Below are 21,414 nucleotides of genomic sequence, written 5' to 3' on the forward strand. Positions count from 1 at the left end.
GGGGGTTGCTGGAGCCTATCCCAGCTGTCTTCGGGCAGTAGGCGGGGGACACCCTGAATTTGTTGCCAGCCAATCACAGGGCACATAGAGACGAACAACCATCCACGCCCACACTCACACCTAGGGACAGTTTAGCGTGTTCAATCAGCCTGCCATGCATGTTTTTGGAATGTGGGAGGAAACCGGAGCACCCGGAGAAAACCCACGCAGGCCCAGGGAGAACATGCAAACTGAACACAGGGAGGCCGGAGCTGGAATCGAACCCGGTACCTTTGCACTCCGAAGCCGACGTGCTAACCACTGGACTACCGGGCCGCCTCGTGAATGTTATTAATTAAGATTGAGAAGATGGATTTCGTTTCGTTTAACTTTTTATTTGAATAACTGAACCACTCTTTTGTGGATTACTTGATGCAGCCCACAAAGAAACTGTCCCCGGGACACCCCGGCCACATAAACTGAGATTTAGATAGCTGTAACATCGTCACTACACTGCAATTGGTGGTCTATGCAACACGATCATGCAACCGCATGTAAGATGAAGCAAGCATTGCTCCAGGATTTTTTATTTCCTCTCCTGGAGCTAAAAGGGAGGCTGGATCGATATATATATAGACCCTAAGAGAATCATTCTTAAATACATTTAAGAATATAAAATAAACGGATGGAGTGTCTTAGTTGGCGCTGTACAGATGTCTTTCATTATGCAAAAGTACTCAGACATGCCGGTACAGATTATTCCATTTTCAGCATGCAGGGCAACAAGTAACAGTGGAGGGAAGTTACACAATGAGTCCAATCATTTCATCTCAGTAAAGTACTGTCACATCAGATCCTCAGTCACTGGAAACGGTATGCTAATAGGATTATTCGTTTCAGTTTGATTAGTTAATGAAAGCTGATTAAAGATGCATTGCCTTCTGCAAAGTGGAATGATATTCAGTGCTGTGTTTTGCATGTTGATTTATGACTGTTTGCATTGTGGTGCCGTTTCTGGTATCCTCCAGTAATCCTGCCCTCCTTTCTCACTCGCTCTCCGTCTTCGCAGTTCAACGAGACCGGTAGGGGCAGTGAGTGTAGCCAAGCCATTATGCTGGTTACAGATGGAGCGGTGGATACGTACGATGCCATCTTTGCCAAGTTCAACTGGCCAGACAGGAAGGTAGCGTATTATAATATGCACACAACACGCTTTATTGTCTGTATTGTGTTGAAGGCCAATTTTATATTGAGGTCACCAACAGCAGACTATGAATACATTTTACATTTTAAGAAGTTTTGATTATCATAGTATAATGTATACTCTTTTTATTAGATTCCTCAAAGCCACCACTTTAGATAAGTAAATAGTAGCAATAATAAATCAGGAGAGGTTGTTCTAACACTAAGGGCTTTGGAAGTCAAGTTTGCGGTAGATTTAAGGTCTGTGGAGTTGCAGATGCGTTGGGGAAGGTAAACAATTGTGTTGTGTTTGGCATTTGTGTTGTATTCTTTTCAAACCGCATTCTTTATATTCATGTGTTGAAGATTGCATGCCGCAACTGCGTGTTTGCACTTCTGCGGTGCAGTCGATTACTTACTTTCATATTTAATACGCAGTCTGCTGTCGTTTGACCTCTCAACGACCACTGAAGTGCACTTCTGAGCCTTCTCTTATCCATAGGCCACCATGGAGAAACTATAAACAGAACAACATCACGTGTCACATTGACGACGTAATGCATTGTCAATTCAGATTCCCACTCCAAGTTTGTATGTATGGAGTACTTGTATTGTTCGAATGGTCTCATTCAGGGGTCCCCAACCGCCGGGCCGCGGACCAGTACCGGGTCGCCGCCCGGCAGTTGGGTCATTTGGTGCCGGGCCGCACAGAAAGAATAAATAGCTTACAATGCTTCAGTTTTATTCATTTCGGAATTTGAAAGTTGTTTTATTGAGAAAAATGACCGGATTCTGTTATATCAGTATACATTCATTCATTCATTCATTCATCTTCCGTGCCGCTTGATCCTCACTAGGGTCGCGGGGGGTGCTGGAGCCTATCCCAGCTGTCTCCGGGCAGTAGGCGGGGGACACCCTGAATCGGTTGCCAGCCAATCGCAGGGCACACAGAGACGAACAACCATTCGCACTCACACTCACACCTAGGGACAATTTAGAGTGTTCAATCAGCCTGCCATGCATATTTTTGGAATGTGGGAGGAAACCGGAGCACCCGGGGAAAACCCACGCAGGTCCGGGGAGAACATGCAAACTCCACACAAGGAGGCCGGAGCTGGAATCGAACCCGGTACGTCTGCACTGTGAAGCCGACGTGCTAACCACTGGACTACCGGGCCGCCTTATCAGTATACAGTATGTCACTATTGACGCAGGTGAATGCGCACTTCTCGTCACGTGATTGCCGCATAAAAAACCAACTTTCACAAGTTCCTTCGGGAAGGGGAAAAGGCTCAGCCAGAGGACAGGAGAGGGGCCTATGACTTTTAAGAAAGAGAAGGCTACATTTAATAGACAGTATCAGGAGTCCTATTTCAAAAACGGCTTTATATCAGCAGGAGATTGACATTCACGAAGCCTACTCTGCATAATAAGCGGTGATGGTGAGTCGTATTTTTCATGCACTTTTTATTTGCGGCGTATCTTATTTTGAAGTCACATTTAAACGTTACCATTGCGACCAGAGAACGCGGTGGCCAGATAGGACATTCCTCATGTCATGATTCGTGTCAATTATTATGTTTTGAAAATGCCACAATTTTCATGCAGGTCATACTGTTATATAGTTGTATATATCCAGTCTTAATCTGGGGCAAAGAAGGTTGGGGACCTCTGGTCTAATTAGAGAGCAATTGTTTTATAAAATTCAGAACAGGTAACAATGAAGCTTTGCAATTCATACAAAAAAATTCTGGACTCTGCAACAGGTGTCAAACTATAGCTAATCATTTCTTTGCTAATGCTATAAAGCAATATCTATAAGTCTATATGATACATCAGAGTGATTTAGTTATTTGGAGGGAAACAAAGAAAAGTAGATGAAAAGTCTGATAAATAAACAGTATGAAACACTGATTTTAAGTGCGACCTTTCAAAACGGGTTAAAGGCATGCCCATTCAAACATGTAGCACACATGCTGCCAGAGTAAACAAAGGCAGTGAAAAATACCGGCTTGAGTGCTGTGACAGCTGCGCCCCTGAAGGCTTGCGTTCCAATCCAGAAAAGTATATTCTGTATACACACACCCACAAACACATGAATTCAAGCACACACATACACTTGCTGCGACTGATTATATATTGATGTCGTTATACTTTTCACAAACATTTCACATTCTTATGTATAATTTCTTTAAACTTTAACGAGGAAGTCAACCGCCAAATTTTCTTTACAGTAATACGTTCCATTTGCCTCCACTAGTTTAAACATCACATTCTGACTAATATTGCGTTTGTGGGATATGAGTTAGGCAGGAAAATCCACCAATTTTTAGCCATCTCAGGCGGCGGCCATTTTCTCCACATTCTGTGGCCTGAAAATGACATCACAGTTGCTCAGGGCTCAGGTAATGATGAATCACGCCTCACCTGTTTTCTGAAGCTCAGCCCCGATTGCTTCTTACGTGAGCCCTGAGCAACCCTGTCATGTTTAGTCGACACCTAAGGTGGACAAAAAAAATGAAGCATTTTGCATCTTAACTTATACTCCATGTCCACAATATTGAATGCAATCCCGTGTTTAGACTCGTAGGGCTGCTACGACCTTATTATTCGAAAGCCATTTTTTTGGGTGAACTTCTCCTTTAAAATAATTTTTTCCCTTATTTGGGTTTATAAACGTCATATTAATTCAACTACAATAACATCTGTTTTAACTCAACTCAACTCAAATGTATTTGTAGAGCACTTTCAAACAGCCATCGCTGCAGTCAAAGTGCTGTATATGGAGCAATTTAACATATACAATAATCAGTAAACCAAATCGGTAATCAAGACGGTAGGAAGCACCAAACAGTAAAACAAAGAACAAATCTAAGACATGCTGAGTCGAATGCCAAAGAATACAAGTGAGTTTTACAATAAATACAACAGGCCAGTTAATCACTTGTAAATGCAGAATGAACCCAGGGCTGCCATGTTTTGACTGCATTATCTTCTCCTGCTGGTGGGGAGAGCCCCATGGAAATATAATTAAGATGACTGACAGTTGCTATCTGTTCTTTTTCCACAGGTCCGCATATTCCCTTACCTGATTGGCCGAGAGTCAGCCTTTGCAGAAAATCTGAAATGGATGGCATGTGCTAACAAAGGTGTGCTCGGCATACTTTGTTCACCAATTTAAATCATTTTTTTTCCTCTGAGAACTTGCAGTATGTCACTTTGAGATACACAAAAACATCAGTCATTGCAATGATTGTTTGGCCATTGATGTGTGTGCATACCCTGAAAATGAGGATGAATCTGTGTGCAATGATGTGGGAGTTTGTCAAGCAGTCTAATATTATATAGTTGTGTGTATTTTTGATATTACTGCCCTCCCACCAGAACTGCAAAACTCAATCAGGCCAATATTATATATACTGACCAGCCACAGAATTAAGGGCTCCATAATTGTATAGCGTGAAAAACTGCTGCATCCTGATTTTTATGCCAACTCTAGCTTCAATGCACTTGTTGGGGAATTTGGTTTAGCTCAGCCTAGTTTTCTTTCGTGTGGTATTTTCGGAGACACCCGCAATGTTCACAGCCGACTTACTTCCCAGCCAATGGAAGCTGTTCATCTCATTCCCTTTAAAATCAGCGCACAATCTTTGACATTGTGGAAGCAGAAATAGACTGTCTGGGTATACGTGCAGAAGGTCTCCACTTGCGGATGATATAATGTTGGCCAATGTGAAGTGTCAGGTGCGACGGGGACGGGGGGTGTGTGTACAAGAAAACATCCTTGGCCCACTGGAAAGCCCAGCATGCCTAGTCACAAAAATAAATTCGGAAGTTCTCTGTACGGTAAATGACTCCAACGTGAGACTTGCTTTGACCTCAACAATGTCAAGAAGGAATAGAAACAGCATTATGATTCAGTGCAGTTCTACACTGCCAACTAAAACCCAAAGATGCCAATAAACATTGTGTAGCACTTTCATTGCCATTAAGTAGAAAATTATCCTTGTAAATTCTATTTTGTAATGATGTTTAAAAGTAATTTTCTTGATGTTCAAGAAAAGTCATTTTCTGTACCGTTATGCTCATTGGGGTTACTGGTGAACTGACGTCTGATGCTAGAAGAGATAAGATAAGATATCCTTTATTCGTCCCACACTGGGGAAATTTACAAGATTTAAAAGAGGTGCATTCATATTAACACTCTCATCATGAACAGCTCAAATACCGCGACTCTTCTGGCCTGTCCCAATGACAGGTGTTCCACGTCATGAAAGCAGGGAAAGCAGCAACTTTTCACCTTTCTAAACCCTGCGGAAGAAAAGCCTGGATCAACGACCCCAAAATCTATTTCCTCTTGCTATGATTTTCTCCTTGACTGCTTCATAGCGATGGTGACAGTTTGCTTTCATGGACGGGTGGAATGTGGTCTCTTTCGTTTCCCCTCTTCCCCTTGCTACTTTTTGTCCTTTCACTCTGATTTACTGCTTCCCCGATTCCTCCTGCCCCCTGTTGAGATCACAGTCCATTCCCTCCTGCACATAGACATTCGCCTCACAATGATGGAATTATCATGATATAAAATAGCGCCACATTTGGATTAAATGACATGACATTTACATAACACTTACTGTACTTTTCCCCCCATGCTGGTTTTCCTTTGACTTGTGTCTTGCAGGAAGTCATCCCGCTGTTGCGTGAACATGAATCAAGCTTTATATCAAAGTTGCCTGCTGAACTTAGATGAAATTGCTTTTCGTTTTTTTTGTTGTTGTTTTTTTTAAGAAAAATGAAAGCTGTGGTCCTGAAAAGATTCTGATGCTTTTTGGGGACATTGATTGTGTAGTAATACAAGGCTTTTCTGTTTTTTTAAATGACCCACTTTGGCATCGTTATCGCCATTTGAAATGGAAGTGGTAGGCAAGTGAGGAGAAGCAGCCGATTCAAACTCTATTCTTGGTCATTCTATTAATAATTCACAGGAGTTTCCTCTTCAACTTTTCACAACAGGTTACTTCACTCAAATATCCACACTGGCAGATGTCCAGGAGAATGTGATGGAGTATCTCCATGTGCTAAGTCGTCCCAAGGTCATCGACAGAGAGCATGATACAGTTTGGACTGAGGCCTACATTGATAGCACTGTAAGTTGCTGAACTCACTACGAACATTTTTATGCTCCCCATCACTCATGTGTGTGTTTTTAAAATGTTTTTATTTTATGTGGCCATTACCTTTTTTACTTAGCATTGCAAAGAAGTGGTGGTTTAACACTCAATTTGTTTGCGTCACAACACATGAATGTGTTTTGTGCAGATGGAACTGGAACGAGGATTACATCCCTACTTTTGTCATTAGTGATTTTGAAACACTCTTGTATAGACAAACAGTTTCCCTCTTGGACCACCCTCTCTTGTATTATTATTAAAGGCAATTTTAATAAGGCCTCGCTTTTCATCAACATAGTTTAATATCCTGTTTTGAATAGAATATAATATTTTTTCAATTAGTTATATTCACACCCTCCTTACTTCATACCATAGCCCGGGTGACAGAATGGTTAAGCGACTGAGCTGGCCAGATGACGATAATGGATGCCAGCAAATCAGAGTACGGTACAGAAGGGGAAAAAAATACGTTTTTAGGTTGATGGTTGGGGGGCATATTATACAGAGATGCGCATTAAACAGGGAATTTTATGGTGTATTCGATTTTAAATTTTAATTTCAAATGACCATCATTGAAAAAAGGACATTAAAATGTGAATTTACACCAAAAGAATACATGTCGATGTCATTGATATTATATCGGTTAACGTAGCTGACTTTTATTCTGCTGATTATTGATCAATTTCCCTCAGTGAGGGAGGAGTGTGTGTTCTGACTCTCCCCCCCAAAGTTAGCTGCGCTAGGATCCAGCCTAGCCCTGAAGACGATAAACAGCTTTAAAATGGATAAACACCGACATCGTTAAAGTAAAGGTTGGCATGTACAAATAAAGTAGACTGAAGGTCACACCAAAAATTCAAAGGTACTTACTGTAATTACCGTAGCTAATATTCCTCATTCATAATCTAATATGTTCTTTTATCGCACATTTTGAACAATGACTGTGTGTAAAGCAAGCTCTGTTCAAATATGGCTTGGTGTGAAAGGGCTGGAGTGCCTGAACCCCAACCAGCACTTCTTCTCCTTTCGTTTTTTTTCTGGATGAATGAGGGGTCGAAGATTCCCACACATACCCTTTATAATCTTGTCAAATGTTTGTGAATAAACATTATTTACATATGTAAGTATGGTCATATGTCCATACTGTGGTCCGTTGAGTGTATTTTTTTCATTGTTGCATTCATGTCTCAGTAATCTGTGCTCTCCACTCTGAATGTTAAAAGCTTCAATTGTGTAGCTTGTTGAACTCTGTTGAGTGGAAGTTCACTGGCATGATTTTAGTCAATCCCCCCGCACCCCCCCCCCCAAAAAAGCAGTGACCTTTCCTGTCCCCTTCCTCTTTTCCCACTTGAACTGTCCCTAGCTTCCTCAAGCACAAAAGGTAAATAAAAATTGAGATTTGAGATTATGTTGTCTTGATGTGTTGTGTTGAGGCCTGTGTGGTCATCGGATTGCATCATCTTATGTGGTCCTGGTGTCAAACCACAACAAGAAGACTGCATAGTCTTGGGGGGGGGGCTCCTTTTACATTGTCTTTCTGTGATTCTTTCGTTTGTCGCTTCAAAGCATTCCTTGTGGTTGTTGTTGGTAGTGTGTCTCTCGCATGTTTGCTCAAACTTACAAACACATCGATACAAATGTTTATTTCCCTTTCGTCACTGGTGATGCAGCATCAACCATGCGTGACAGAATTTTTCTGTGCTGGCACTGTGACCATAATCGAGGTTTCTTTCCCCCCGTGCATGTTTTAAGGGGAAAACAAGCCTTTCTGTCACATTTGTCTCAGTGGGAGTTTCTGAATTAATTTATGTTGATATTTCTGGAGTCTGAGTGGAAATTCAGCAGCCCATAATGACTGGTGGGATGATCTGCACTGATGCTTTTGTTTCTTTTAGCCATTTCGGTGTTATATTTGATTACATCAATTAATATGAACTGAGAGTAGAGTCCTATGGCAGACATTTCGCATTGTTTCAGTGATAGACACCAAAGCAGCTCAGCAGAAATCCTAAATAGATTCAGTATTGTCGAGCATTGTGGTTATGATTAACTCTACATTATTTAGTTGCATGCTATCTTCCCAACACACCTCTGGACACAGTGGTTATTTTGTGTAAGCAAAAGTGAAATTAACTCACAGACACTCCCTAAACAGCTGCAGTGTCTAAAAAGTATTTCCTGCACCTAGGACTGACTCCAAAAAAAGGAATGTAAGAGGGTTGGACAGATCGGGGTGATGGTTTGGACTCGAATGATCATTTCAGGCATCCATGTGTCCATTATCTCTAAGGCACTAGCGTGCCCTAGACAAAAGATGCATATTAATGACATTCATCTGGAAGGAAGTATCTTGCGTTACAAATTCAATCAAATATAAACTTACAGGTCAGATCGAATTTGAGACAGCTAGATAGGTAGGTAGGTCCACTTTTATCAAGTCCCAGGTAAGTTCCAGTCATAAATGTCTGAGTCCAAGTCAATTCAAGTCAGAGTCCACGAGATCTGAATCCAAGTCCAGAGGAGATAGAGAGTAAACGCTCAGACAGAAAAATACAATTTTCACAACCACAAAATTAGAGAAATTTCATTCTGCTCAACACTTTTCTTAGAAGGTATGGCACCCTTTGTTTTCCTCACCGTGTGTGCAGACAAACAACAAAAAACAATTTCAAAAACCCGGGTACTTGGGTTTCCTCCCACATTCCAAAGACATGCATGGCAGGCTGATTGAACACTCTAAATTGTCCCTAGGTCTGAATGTGGGCGTGCATGGTTGCTTGTCTCTGTGTGCCCTGCGATTGGCTGGCAACCAATTCGGGGTGTCCCCCGCCTGCTGCCCGAAGACAGCTGGGATAGGCTCCGGCACCCCCCGCTACCCTTGTGAGGATAAAGCGGTTCGGAAGATGAATGAATGAATATTGCTTTATTAATGGTGGTCAGGAGGGATAAGGAGGAGATTTGGCACCGGGGAGCAGCAAACTGGACCGAGCAGTGAGCGGCAGCGACAAAACAGTGCCGACCTCTAAACTAATGAATGAACATCAATATGTTGCTGCGGCAGGGTTTGCTGTTCCCTCGTGTCAGGTTTACCAATCACATTGCTATTTGGATCATCTGAAAAGCTTTAATTCAAGTCTCTTTTAAAGGATGTTAATTTTCAGGAATAAAAACAGTGTTGGCCTTAGTCGAGTCATTAAAAATATTTTGACTCCAATGGCCGAGTCTGAGATAAGGCCAAGTCAAATGCCAAGGAGTCCGAGTCAAAAATAGGTTGAGTCAGGGGTCCGTACTTGAGTACCACAGCCCTGCCAATGGCACATTATCCTTCTTTTTAATGCTGCATTCCCAACACACTACAAAATAGAAACAAAAACAGGAAACAACAGACTGGCAAAAAATTTGCAGCAGAATTATTACGTGCACAATGTCCTCAGCGATTCTCGACATTATTTTCCTGAGGATGTTTGTGACACCCTGGAAAGCATGAGAGCCAATATTGACGTGTGTGGAAGGTGTCGGAGTGAGCGAGCAGTTGAACATCATTTCCAGTGTGACTGTTACCAAAGTGTCGAGAATGCCTGTAGAATATTTACACAGTTTCATTTTCAATGTTCATTTCTGATGAGAGCTTTTTATGAAGACTCCTACGTGGGTTGTTGCAATCTCCTTTGCGGCAATGCACAGCATCCTATGATTGCTATTATTGCCGAGCTCAGTCTCCAAGGAAACTAAGGTCACCTCTTGCATTTGTCACATGAACCCAGATTACATGATGTCCCCACAGACATCAACCGTAGGGCATGTGCGTGTATCTGTTTTGCCTGTCACAAAATGAGGTATCAATTTTTGTCCTACAAAGTACAATCTACTGCCTAGAGCTAAGTATTTCCTCCAACTATGTGTTCCTTTATTAAAGGTTAAAAAGTTGACAGGTTTGGTCTCAAGCTGTTAGTGAAGTGGGACCGAACAAAAACCCCTCAGTCTCCCGACAACCACCGTGGGGTTCTTTTTCTCTTTATTGAGCACCTTTTTTGAGAGCTTTAGAACATAATATCCGTCATAATTAGGCCTTTAAGCAATTTCAGATAACAGGTCAATTTCTAGAATTTTGGCGGCGTGATGGTGGCTCTCATTAAGTATGAAAGGATGTCCCTCCTTCTTTGACTTATCACAATGTAAATTGATGCGTTTACTCCCTGGGGCAATGCAAGTGAAAGAAGCTCCACTTTCACAGTGATTTTGACATTTAAATATGTCGCCTTTTGTCCATCCCTTTGTACCTCATTTTATCTATTTGTTCGACTTTTCCATTTCCAGGCATAGCACAACAAGCCTGAATTCCGTCCAATGAATTCGAATTCAAGCACAAAGGGGTATTCAGTTGACAAACTGTTGACGAGACTACACAATATCTCCGAGCACGTGTTTACGGACGTGTGATATATGACCCAAAATTTTGTACCTGAGCTTGGAAATATATTTAAAAAAAAAAATCCTCATCTCACCCCTCGGGTGGTGTCCGTCCCTCATTGAGCTCGGGTCCTCTACCAGAGGCCAGGAAGCTTGAGGGTTCTGCGCAGTATCCTTGCTGTTCCCAGCACTGCACATTTCTGGACTGAGATGTCCGATGTTGTTCCCGGGATCCGGGATGTTGTTCCCGGGATCTCTTGCAACCACTCATCTAGTCCTCCACCCCTGTCCTTTGATTGATACCATTGTTACAGTACTTAGGCGTATTTCTTTCTCCCTTTGATGTCCAATCCCGTGTCCTCAGTTGCTATTACCATCTATCACCGCTTCCTTTTTGCTCAGTGTCTGATGGCGAAAGGATGAAGGCGAGTAGTTTTCTGTCATTAACCCTTATTGGTGGTGGGAAAATAGAGGTGGTGTTTGGAGAGGATGCGCAATCTTTTCTGTAACACAACAGTTGGAAAGGGATTGATACAGCAGAAATGGATCAACAATAACTGGGTCAATATCACTTTCAAGTTGTCATCGTAGGTGGTCCAACAGTTGCACAGCACACCAGTACAAAGACAAGGCTCTCAAAAAAAAGTTCAATGTACATGTTTGGTACGTCCTTTACGTTTTATTGTTATTTGCTGAATCGAGTCATTTTGATCATTTGTACTGTATTTTCAAAATCATATTGACCGTTTTGCACATATGCCTGAAAGCGCTATCCATCCCGTCATTATGGGGTAATTAATGTTTTCATTGCCATGACCACTAGCAGCTTGTCTTTCCTCAGTAGAAGCTGCAACACTGGCGACTTGCAGAGTAAATATTTAGAGTTATGTTTTGTGATTTTTAATTGATGTGTGTGGTTGCATGTTGTCAAGCTGAACATGGCCATTCTGTCAAACCGAAATTGATGTTACCATTTCATAAATTCAAAGTATTTTTATTGAACAATATACAATCGGCTTGCTAACGGAACTATATTTGTCAGAGTTATCAATTAGACATTCATAATAAAGACCCAATGAGGAGAGGAGACACTCTATTCTGGTACCAAATCTCTCGAGGGGGGAACGCGGAGAAGCGTGCATGTCACCGTGCATGTCACCCAAGGGTTTCCCCTCTCGTCCTCTCATTTATAAGATAAGATATCCTTTATTCGTCCCACACTGGGGAAATTTACAATTTTATTTCTTATTTGGTAATCTAATACATGGGTATGTTCAACTTAAAGGGTGAGAGGTGTTGAAGACACACTGAACTTGTTTTGACTATGTGTGTGTATGTGACTGAAAATTACGTACATGTGTACAATCATTACAAAAACACATATTTTGCTGCTCTGCATTGTCATGTTGTCAATTTGCAGTGATTGTTTTTCAAAAGAGTGTGTTATCACTATGATTTTTAATGATCATAAAATTAAATTCATTAAAACCATTTATTTTAATGTGTGAAGTTCACTGGAAAATATAAACTTTTTGGGGTGAAATTGGGAAGTTTCAAAGGCACCTTATGGTGATATAGTATCAATTAATATCGTTTTCATTCCTAAAGCCATTATGTTTGTTGGTTGGTTAGTTAGTTAGCTGCAGGACCAGGGCTAAGGAGTCTATTGCCCCATTAGAAATCTCTCGCCAGCTTTATATTTGATATTCTTAAATATATTTATAAATAATTTGCTCAGCCCCACCTATACATCAGTCAACGCCCCCCTTCAGCCCAAGAAGAGGAAAAAAATCCAGAGTCTGTCCCTGGTTAGTAAGTTTGTTAATTGGTTGGTTAGTTTGTTTGTTCTAATGCAAGGACCAAAATGGCACGACCATGTTTTCAAATGTCTAAGGCTTAGCAACCAGAAGATTTGAGTTTACCACCCCAATGACTAGGCAGTCAATACCCACAGAGGTAAAGTACGCCTAAAAGCATGTGGGCTTTGTTAGTGGACAACCATACGACAGCTTGTGAGCAGTTTCTGCACAACACAACAGCGTCAAACTTTCGTCAAGAAATTGAATTCACAAGCGTAGACAGGCAGCCGCTGGAAAGATAAATATCTTAATTATTCCAGCAGTCTTGAGGGAGGAAAGATACTCACATCCTAACTCGGAGCACTGCCTTTGGATAAGCTTATTTTGAAGGAGATCAAAGACTGGCTGTGATTGAACATGTTTTAAGTCAAATAAAGAACATGAATAAAACATGTCATATAAATTGGGTGTAGCCTGAAGAAGATAATTGAGTAGGACTGGGTCCGCTGCACAATTACTCCCAGCTCCGCTGTGTAGGGAATGATCTGAAAATGAGTGTCACAAGCGGATTCGCGGAATGTGCCTGACAATGGGCAACGTCATTTCTTATAAACCTCTTACCGGTAAATTGTGTCCCATTATTGGTTCCCTTTTTTCTCCTTCCTCTTTTTCTATCTCATTTACTCACTCAACATCTACTTAGCTGGATGACGGTCAAGGTCCAGTGCTGATGACCACCGTGGCAATGCCTGTGTTCAGCACCAAAAATGAGACTGTAAGTATCAGCGCCATTATTTCACGATGACTACCCTTTCAAGTTCCAGCAAATGCGAACTGATGTTAGAGCATTCTGTGACTGCTCATTTTGGAAAAAGGTCCCAATTTTTGACAGAATGATTGATTTTGGCAGTGAATTATACGAGTCTTTAAAGCTTGTCAAGAAAATAATTTTCCAACTGTTCGGGCTCCTTTCAACAACTGGTCATTGTGCCTTTGTTTAGCAAGGCCCAAGACGGCGCCTCAATTACGATATCAATCCATGAGCTCATCTTCGTAAATTACTCCAAGGTTTTAAAGCAAACTGTCCAAGACCTCAGGCTCACAGGCAGTCCTCCAACGCTCAAAACCGGCAACAATTGAGAGGCCACTCTCACAAGTTCCCTGAGCAGCAATCTAATGAGTATGCTCTACCTGATTCACCACCACAGTGTACTTTGGTTACCCTTCGAGTAGACTCCCTATTGGAGAGGCTGTCTTAGAAGTTGAACCCCAAGGCCAAGGCAAAAAAAAAAAATAAAAATAAAAAAAGAACAGAAAACTGCACTCAAGCAAACGGAGCTGCCAATGCTCCTCAACTTAATGCTAAATATAAATCGCCCAACAAGATACATTCACTTTATGCAAGAACACCAAACAAAGTCTTGAGTTAAAAGCGACAGAAAAACCTTGACAGACGTGTAAATCAATCGATCACTAAATTAGACCCTGAAATTTTTTTCACATCTTGAAAGATAAGTTAATCTGTGATATTCCCCCCGCCCCCGCCCCCTCCTCCCCACACATGAAGATAAGAAATCAGGCATTTGTGCTCCGGATAAGCTCAACACAGAGTACCTCACACGTTAAGATTGAGTGCCAAGATCAATCACGGGCCTTTAAGCCCGGTACACACACAAAGACAAATGGGTTCCCAGATGGCAAGAAGTATTTCCATCGCAAGTCTTTTCTTGATGACAAACTTGACAAGGGGTACGACAAGGGGAGAAAATACAAGCTTTGGTTTCAGTCCACACGCTCTTTGTTTTGGTTTATATGTGGATGTTTTTACTGTTGACTTGATTTGACGAAATAAACTCCTGCCTCTGGCTGTCTTCTGAAACACTTCGTAACATAGGCTCAATTGCAAAATTTCTGCTCATTTCTGACATGCATCTGATTTTTTTCATTTCAAGTCCATTTTTTAAGTTTCCGACCTGGCCCTCTTTTGGGTGCGGATATGAATCGGATATGAATGCGCTACGTCCACCAAAAGCCCAGTAAGTAGTCTGTGCGGGCAGGGAGGCGTGCGCGGGAGACTACTGACAGTTGTCCATGAATCTGCAAACTTGTTTTGCAAACAGTATTGTCTTAAATTGGACTTTAATCCCACTTAACATATATGGTGATAATAGTAATTCAGCCTCGTGGATAGTTCACTTATTATGCAAGGCACTGACGTGACATCGTCTTTCAGAGACGTCACCGTAAAATGAGGAGATCGAGGACCGTCTGGTGGTCCTAGCAGCTTGAGTGGCAGCCTGTGCAAGAACTTCCACCCCTGCTCTGTGTCTTCGAATTTTCCTTGAGGCAAAACTCGGTCTGGATGTCCTCAAACGACATCTGCACCCCCTATCACAAGTACATGAATCTGAAGTATTTCTACTCCTAATCCTGTATGCCTTTGAGTCCGGCCGACTCCACAAGAGGGCACAAATTCCCAAAACAAACTCCAGTGATTGCTGCCATGCCACAATCAAACATCACTTGCTGCCATGTGCAGCCACAGTTCCGCGCATACCAGAAACCGCCACTGATGACAATGCTCACTGTTTAGTCATTAAGATGCAAATAATTCCTAGTTGTCCATTTTTATATCTGAAAGTGGGAATGACTTTTAGACTGTGTTCTTTCTGCATGTAATCTTTTCAAATCATTCAAAAATATGTTCACTTTTTCTATTTCCTTTTGTGTTTTTCAGCGGAACCATGGCATTTTACTCGGGGTGGTTGGGACAGATGTCCCTGTCTCAGAGCTACTCAAAACTATTCCTAAATACAAGGTATTAGATGCCATTATTATTTTTTGAAATCCTCAGGACAATTATAGACTGCATATGGACTTGGATGTTGTAGTTGGAATAGCAAAGCGGGCCGAGGATATAAATGAGGTTTTTATTAGGTTTGATGCTTACAGTTCTTACTTCAATATAGTAATTATGTAAATTATTCACCAATTTGGATTGGGTACTTCATAGGGTGTATTTGGGCTGTTAGGTTTATTAAACCACGCATGTTACCTTTCCCCAAACAGACTGATCACCAGGCTTAAAATTAGGGAGACTCCAAATCATTATTTTTGCTTACTTTTCTTGGACACGGTTACGGTGCGGTGTTGAATTTCGATTAAGCATGCCTCTTGTTGTAGTTTAGAGTGTAGAAACTACACTACATCATAGGCAGTGCCTTCTAATAATTTCCTCCACCCATCGTGATAGAAAATATGGAAACCCAAACATTAGACATTAATATCATTATAATTATTTAAATAAACGAACCTTACATATTGTTGCAGTTGATCTTTTTGCCAGCCAACAAGTGACTTTGTTCATTTTAGATGCTGAATATATTTGTTTGTTGTCTGTTTGTGTGTGTGTGTATTTTCTCCTAGTTGGGCATTCACGGCTATGCATTTGCAATTACCAACAACGGCTACATTCTCACCCACCCAGATCTGCGGCCACTCGTGAGTACTAGGTGCTCATTGCGAGCGACGTTGGGAGGAAGTTATCTCATTTTGGACCTCTCTGTTTTAGCTGTTTTAAGATCCCTGGTGTTGCTGTTGAACATATTCCTTCATGATGTTAATGTTATTTGTGAGTTAACTTGTAAGTCCAAGACAGGTAAAAAGGGTTTTACAGAATATTAATGGGCATCTTCAACCAAAATGAGAGAGGTCATTTTTGACGCCACTCATGGAAATGTGTAGGTATTCTAGGTCACGCATCTAAGGGTTAGCGTCGTATGGATTGAGGAAGTGCAGTTGCATGGGTAGAGAAAGTTAACAGGGTGCAGTAAAACTGGAGGAATGAGATGGGTAAATAGGAGGAGGAGAAGAAGGAGAAGCGAAAACAGTCATTGAGACAGCCCGACAGATGGTTTAATAATGGTCGAATCAAAGATCTTAATGAGTAGTGCTAATGAGGGTTGGGAGGCTGTCTTCACTGACAGATGAACACGAACGAGGCTTCTTAGTACACGTGTGCAGGACTGCTCCACAAAAACACGCCGATACACAGATGGGTGACAAATTGTAAGAGAGCACAAAACAACAACATGTGTCTTGCAAGCTGTTGGCTCATCAACCGACCAACTACATCCATGTGTCACACCTGAATCAATTCAAAACATACGATGGGGAAAACATATTTTTTGGACACAAATATGAAGTCATCCCATCACACTTTCTTCACTTTACCGCTCTTTCCACATGCGCATGTGTCATGCCTGACCAGTACGGCGACGGCAAAAAGCGAAGAAAGCCAAACTACAGCAGCGTGGATCTGTCTGAGGTAGAATGGGAGGACAAAGACGATACGGTGAGACACCTTTTGTGATTCTAAACCAGTGTTGGACCCTTAGCACGGTCTTTGTGCTCATAGCTGAGGAACGCCATGGTCAACAGGAAGACGGGGACCTTCTCAATGGAAGTGAAAAAGAGTATCGACAAAGGGGTGAGCGACTCCCCCGTTTTTTCAGATGCACAACATGCAAACAAAACAGTTTTGTGAAGGTCCTGAATGGTATTTCAAAAGGAGCACTGAGCAGGGAAAGACCACTTTGCCAAGAGGTGATACAGTGATGTCCAACACTGACTGGGGAATTTGTGTCCGATTCGGTTTGCTCTGCATGCACGAGTGTGTCTGTCTCAGTGTGTGAGCCCCTTATCTCTGACGTGCACATGTTGCTGAATACAAGCGAGCCCCCTGTGTCTTTTGGAGACACACACACACACACACACACACACACACACACACACACACACACACACAGGCTTGTGTGTGTTTGTGTGGGCGTGCATGTGCCTTTGCGTTGCACTTTTAAAGCTTTCGTGAGCACTTCCAGCTGATTAATAAACACTCAGTATGCAAATTCAGATTTCCAAATCCTGTACACACATTCATATGCACAACGCTCATTCATATTCACAATGTTAATGCAAATAAAAACTTCACGGTGAAAACAACACAACCCCATGCCACAAGCAAATACTCTTATCTCCGCTAGATGGTGCCATGCTGCAGCAAATTTCTATAAAATACTGAACCACAACATGAGTTAGTGCTGGCTATATGAATACAGGCTTCAACAGAATGTGTTTTTCGTTTTGTTCCAGAGGCGTGTGCTGGTGTTGCACAACGATTACTACTACACAGACATCCAGGGTACTCCTTTCAGGTGAGAAACATGGAGACGTTTGTCTTTGCACGATGAAGATTTAAACAAAAAAGGGTATTTGTTTTATCACTAGTCTTGGAGTAGCTCTTTCCAGGGGCCACGGCAAGTTCTTCTTCACAGGGAATGTCACTGTGGAAGAAGGTATGACATTCACAGTATTTTTTTCTGAAGCCATATGGTTTTATGCGTGCAAACAGTGGTAAAAGGTCTTCACACCTCTTTTCAAATGGCATTTTTTTCCCGGATATTAAAGATGGAAATCAATGCAAAAGTTGTTCCACCATTACATACGTTGAAGTAGTAAATTTAAGATAAAACCTCCTCATTAGACAGGAAGTTGAAGATTTCTTTAGCAGCCTTTTATATGTGTTGACTATGTCGTGATCGATGCGACTGTCAAGCAATGTCTAACTTCCACCTCCAGCCTCATGCACGTAAATATTCATGTCACGGTGGTCTCTTTGTAACTCCAAACATATCCATCACTGGGAGCGGTCTGAGCATGACTTGGCTCTTCCTGATCCAATCAGACCTGCCAAAACCAGACACAAAATACATTTTTTAACACCTGCTTCATGAGAGTGCAAGACTTTAATGTCTTCTCCATCTTAACTTAATGGTAGTTCATGTGATCTTTTTTTTTTTTAATTATTGTTATTCTTATTTTTTTTTCTTACAGGCCTTCACGATTTAGAGCATCCTGATGTAGCCCTTGCAGATGAATGGTATGAGTATGAAAGACACAAGCATTTTGAAGGGAAATCAATTTAATTTCTCAGGAGATATTTGTAGTTTTTTTTTTTGACTGTGTATTTTTGAGAACCGTAGCAGTGTAATTTAAAGTGTTTCTAAAAACTATTCATTTGAATTAAAACAAAAAAAAACAATTTTGACAGCTTCCGTCTTGTCAAGAATAGGAAAGAATAAAGTGACTGATACACTGTATCCTGAAAGATGATTATCAGTTTTAAGCGTAAGCTTGTTATGACATTGCAACCAGTTTTCTCTATGCATTATGCAAAACTGTATCCTATTAGGGGAAAATGTGTTTTCCCCATAGTTTGGGTCTTAGATTTTTGGGTTCAGTTCGTATTTTTGAAAATGTGATTTTTAAACTGCTCCATATGGAAAACATCTGTTGTCAATTGGCATGTGGCACTTTGTGAATACAATATTTAATTAATTTTTGGGGCTTTTTTTTTTATCTGCCTAAAAACAGGACCTACTGCATTACAGATGAGCACCCAGAGCACCGCTACCTGACACAAATAGAGGCAATAAAACGCTACCTCACTGGTCATGAACCCCAACTGCAATGTTTGTAAAACTCACCAATAAGCCATCTTAATTAACTGATGCACTTTGTGTTATTTGACCGGTTATAATTTGTGGCTGTTTTTTTTTTCTTTCTTTCTTGTAGGTGATAAGGAGTTGGTTCAAGAGGTCCTTTTTGATGCCGTGGTAACTGCCCCATTGGAGGCGTATTGGACCAGCTTGGTGCTCAATAAATCTGAGTATGGCACAATCACATATGCTCGTGCGCTCACACTAATATAACGTTTGCCGAATTATGGTGTTACTTGAGTCTGCATTTCTTAACCATTTTAAAACACAGGAACTCTGACAAAGGAGTTGAGATTGCCTATCTTGGCACAAGGACCGGCCTGTCCAGAATCAACCTGTTTGTTGTGCCTGACAAGCTTACCAGTCAGTAAGTAAAAGTTTCAATTTGGTTCCCTTATTTTGCTAAAACAGTGTAGATTGCAATGCGAACTACGGTCATGAACACAATGTCAGCTTGCTAGTGACTTTGTCATGATTGCGTTTCCACCCATACACGTATTCTGTTGGTTTTGACTCAACAAATTGTGGCCGGTGACTTCATTTGAGTTTTTGAATCTCCCTCATTTTTGTGTGTCTCAAGAGACTTCCTGACTGCTGAAGACAAAGAAGGCGTGTTCAATGCCGATCACTTCCCCCTGTGGTACAAAAGGGCAGCTGAACAAGTTCCTGGTACCTTTGTCTATTCCCTGCCCTTCAACACAGGTTAGTAGATGAGAATGCTGCACCCGCTTTCTGAAACTGAGCCATGATTGGTTGTTACCTGAGCCTCGAACAAACTGTGATGTCATCTTTAGTCGACAAAAAGTGGCAAAATGGTCGTGCCCTGAGATGCCATCCATCCATCTATCCATTTTCCAATCCGCTTATCCTCACGAGGGTCGCGGGTGTGCCGGAGCCCAGCCCAGTTGTCTTCGGGTAGTAGGCAGGGTACATCCTGAACTGGTTTCCAGCCAATCGCAGGGCACACAGACAAACAACCATTCGTGCTCACAATCGCACCACGTGAGATGGACAAAACATTCCACAAACAAAATATTAATGAGAATGCCATGTTTAGACCAGTCGAGTTATATAAACATAATACCGTAAAGAAATTAGGGGGTTTGACTTCCCCTATTTTCCAAAACCATATCATTTATTTCTCTTGGCATCCCTAAACGTTCCGTTGACATGACATGACATACAAATTCAAGATATTTAAAAAAACGCATTTATTCAAAACAGAAAAAAGTAAATACAATTTCAAGAGTTAAGTATACTTTTTTTTTTAAATTGTACGACGTACTATCACCTTGGATTCACTCATACACTGCAGGAAGCTGCAGCCCGGAAACAATGCTCTTCAGCGTTTATCTTTCGTGCATCCCTCGCCAGTTCTGAACTGATCAAAACAAATTTTGAAATGAATCATGAGCTGTGTATGTTTGCTTGTAGGCTCCGAAAACAAGAGTGTTGTCCGAGCCAGCACAGCCATTCAGCTCCTGGATGAGAGGAAATCACCCATAGCTGCGGGTAAGTAGAGGATGGCTGATTCTCCCCCGCTCACTCTAAGATTGACAGTGGCTGCAAAATTCTCCTCTGCTGATATGCTCTGCATTTGTCTCACTTATCTTTTAACATTGAACTGACTCTTTCATCGAGGTGTATTCAAGCCTGAAAACATTCATAGATGTTAGGCTCATTAATGCCACAAGTGTATTTTATCAGCTGAGAGAACATCATGTTTGCACAATTTTGTAGCAATGGAAGTTATAATGAGAAGGTAAAAAGTGGTGTAGACAAGCAGATGTAGGGTGTTCTATCCCTTCCAGTTCATCCATCACATCGCGTGACAGAAAATACAGTAATGGACACTCAGTGCAGATGATTGCAAACTGCCATCCAGGGGTTATTTCCATCCTTCTCTGCCTAATATTACCATCATTTCCCGAGAATGACACACACTCGTATAAGTAAGTAAGATAACCTTTATTTGTCCCACACTGGGGAAATTTGCAGTCTACAGCATCAAGGCTGGGATTAAAAAAAGTAAGTTAATTGAATCAAATCGATTTTTCTTTTCAGGGCCCGATATCGATTCTTAAAAGCACATTGATCCTTTTTGCCAGAAATTCAAGTGACCTCTCGAGTTGCACGAGATCTCGTCACCTCGTGAGACTAGCAAAACAAAACAACATGGCTGAAGCACTGAAATCAGTGCCAACAAGCTTGAAGGCAGATGTCTGGAAGTTTTTTTTTTATTTTAAAAAACACAAATACAACAATGAACTGAAACGTTGCGACACAGTCAGACGAATGTGGAATGTGTATTTTTGTCAC

The 21,414-nt window shown here is 41.4% G+C and overlaps 1 protein-coding gene across 3 annotated transcripts in view; it reads left to right on the forward strand.

The window, feature by feature from the left end:
• Positions 1-21,414, forward strand: part of LOC127595582 (voltage-dependent calcium channel subunit alpha-2/delta-3-like) — a 104,561-nt gene that overhangs the window by 56,288 nt on the left and 26,859 nt on the right. For 2 of the 3 annotated variants that reach the window (XR_007961289.1, XM_052057195.1), the window contains exons 10-26: positions 1,049-1,162; positions 4,232-4,310; positions 6,172-6,305; positions 7,693-7,710; positions 13,242-13,313; positions 15,276-15,356; positions 15,965-16,039; positions 16,809-16,892; positions 16,956-17,027; positions 17,690-17,751; positions 17,825-17,892; positions 18,431-18,476; positions 18,971-19,068; positions 19,172-19,265; positions 19,367-19,462; positions 19,676-19,797; positions 20,530-20,607. Coding sequence is in view for 2 of the 3 variants with exons in the window: in XM_052057195.1 (XP_051913155.1) it covers positions 1,049-1,162; positions 4,232-4,310; positions 6,172-6,305; positions 7,693-7,710; positions 13,242-13,313; positions 15,276-15,356; positions 15,965-16,039; positions 16,809-16,892; positions 16,956-17,027; positions 17,690-17,751; positions 17,825-17,892; positions 18,431-18,476; positions 18,971-19,068; positions 19,172-19,265; positions 19,367-19,462; positions 19,676-19,797; positions 20,530-20,607 (1,393 nt within the window). In the remaining variant the exon portion in view is untranslated. The remainder of the gene's footprint in view (positions 1-1,048; positions 1,163-4,231; positions 4,311-6,171; positions 6,306-7,692; positions 7,711-13,241; positions 13,314-15,275; positions 15,357-15,964; positions 16,040-16,808; positions 16,893-16,955; positions 17,028-17,689; positions 17,752-17,824; positions 17,893-18,430; positions 18,477-18,970; positions 19,069-19,171; positions 19,266-19,366; positions 19,463-19,675; positions 19,798-20,529; positions 20,608-21,414) is intronic. The other variant, XM_052057194.1, reaches the window with a different exon arrangement.

The sequence above is a fragment of the Hippocampus zosterae genome, chromosome 2, assembly GCF_025434085.1.
Source record: "Hippocampus zosterae strain Florida chromosome 2, ASM2543408v3, whole genome shotgun sequence".
NCBI lineage: Eukaryota > Metazoa > Chordata > Actinopteri > Syngnathiformes > Syngnathidae > Hippocampus > Hippocampus zosterae.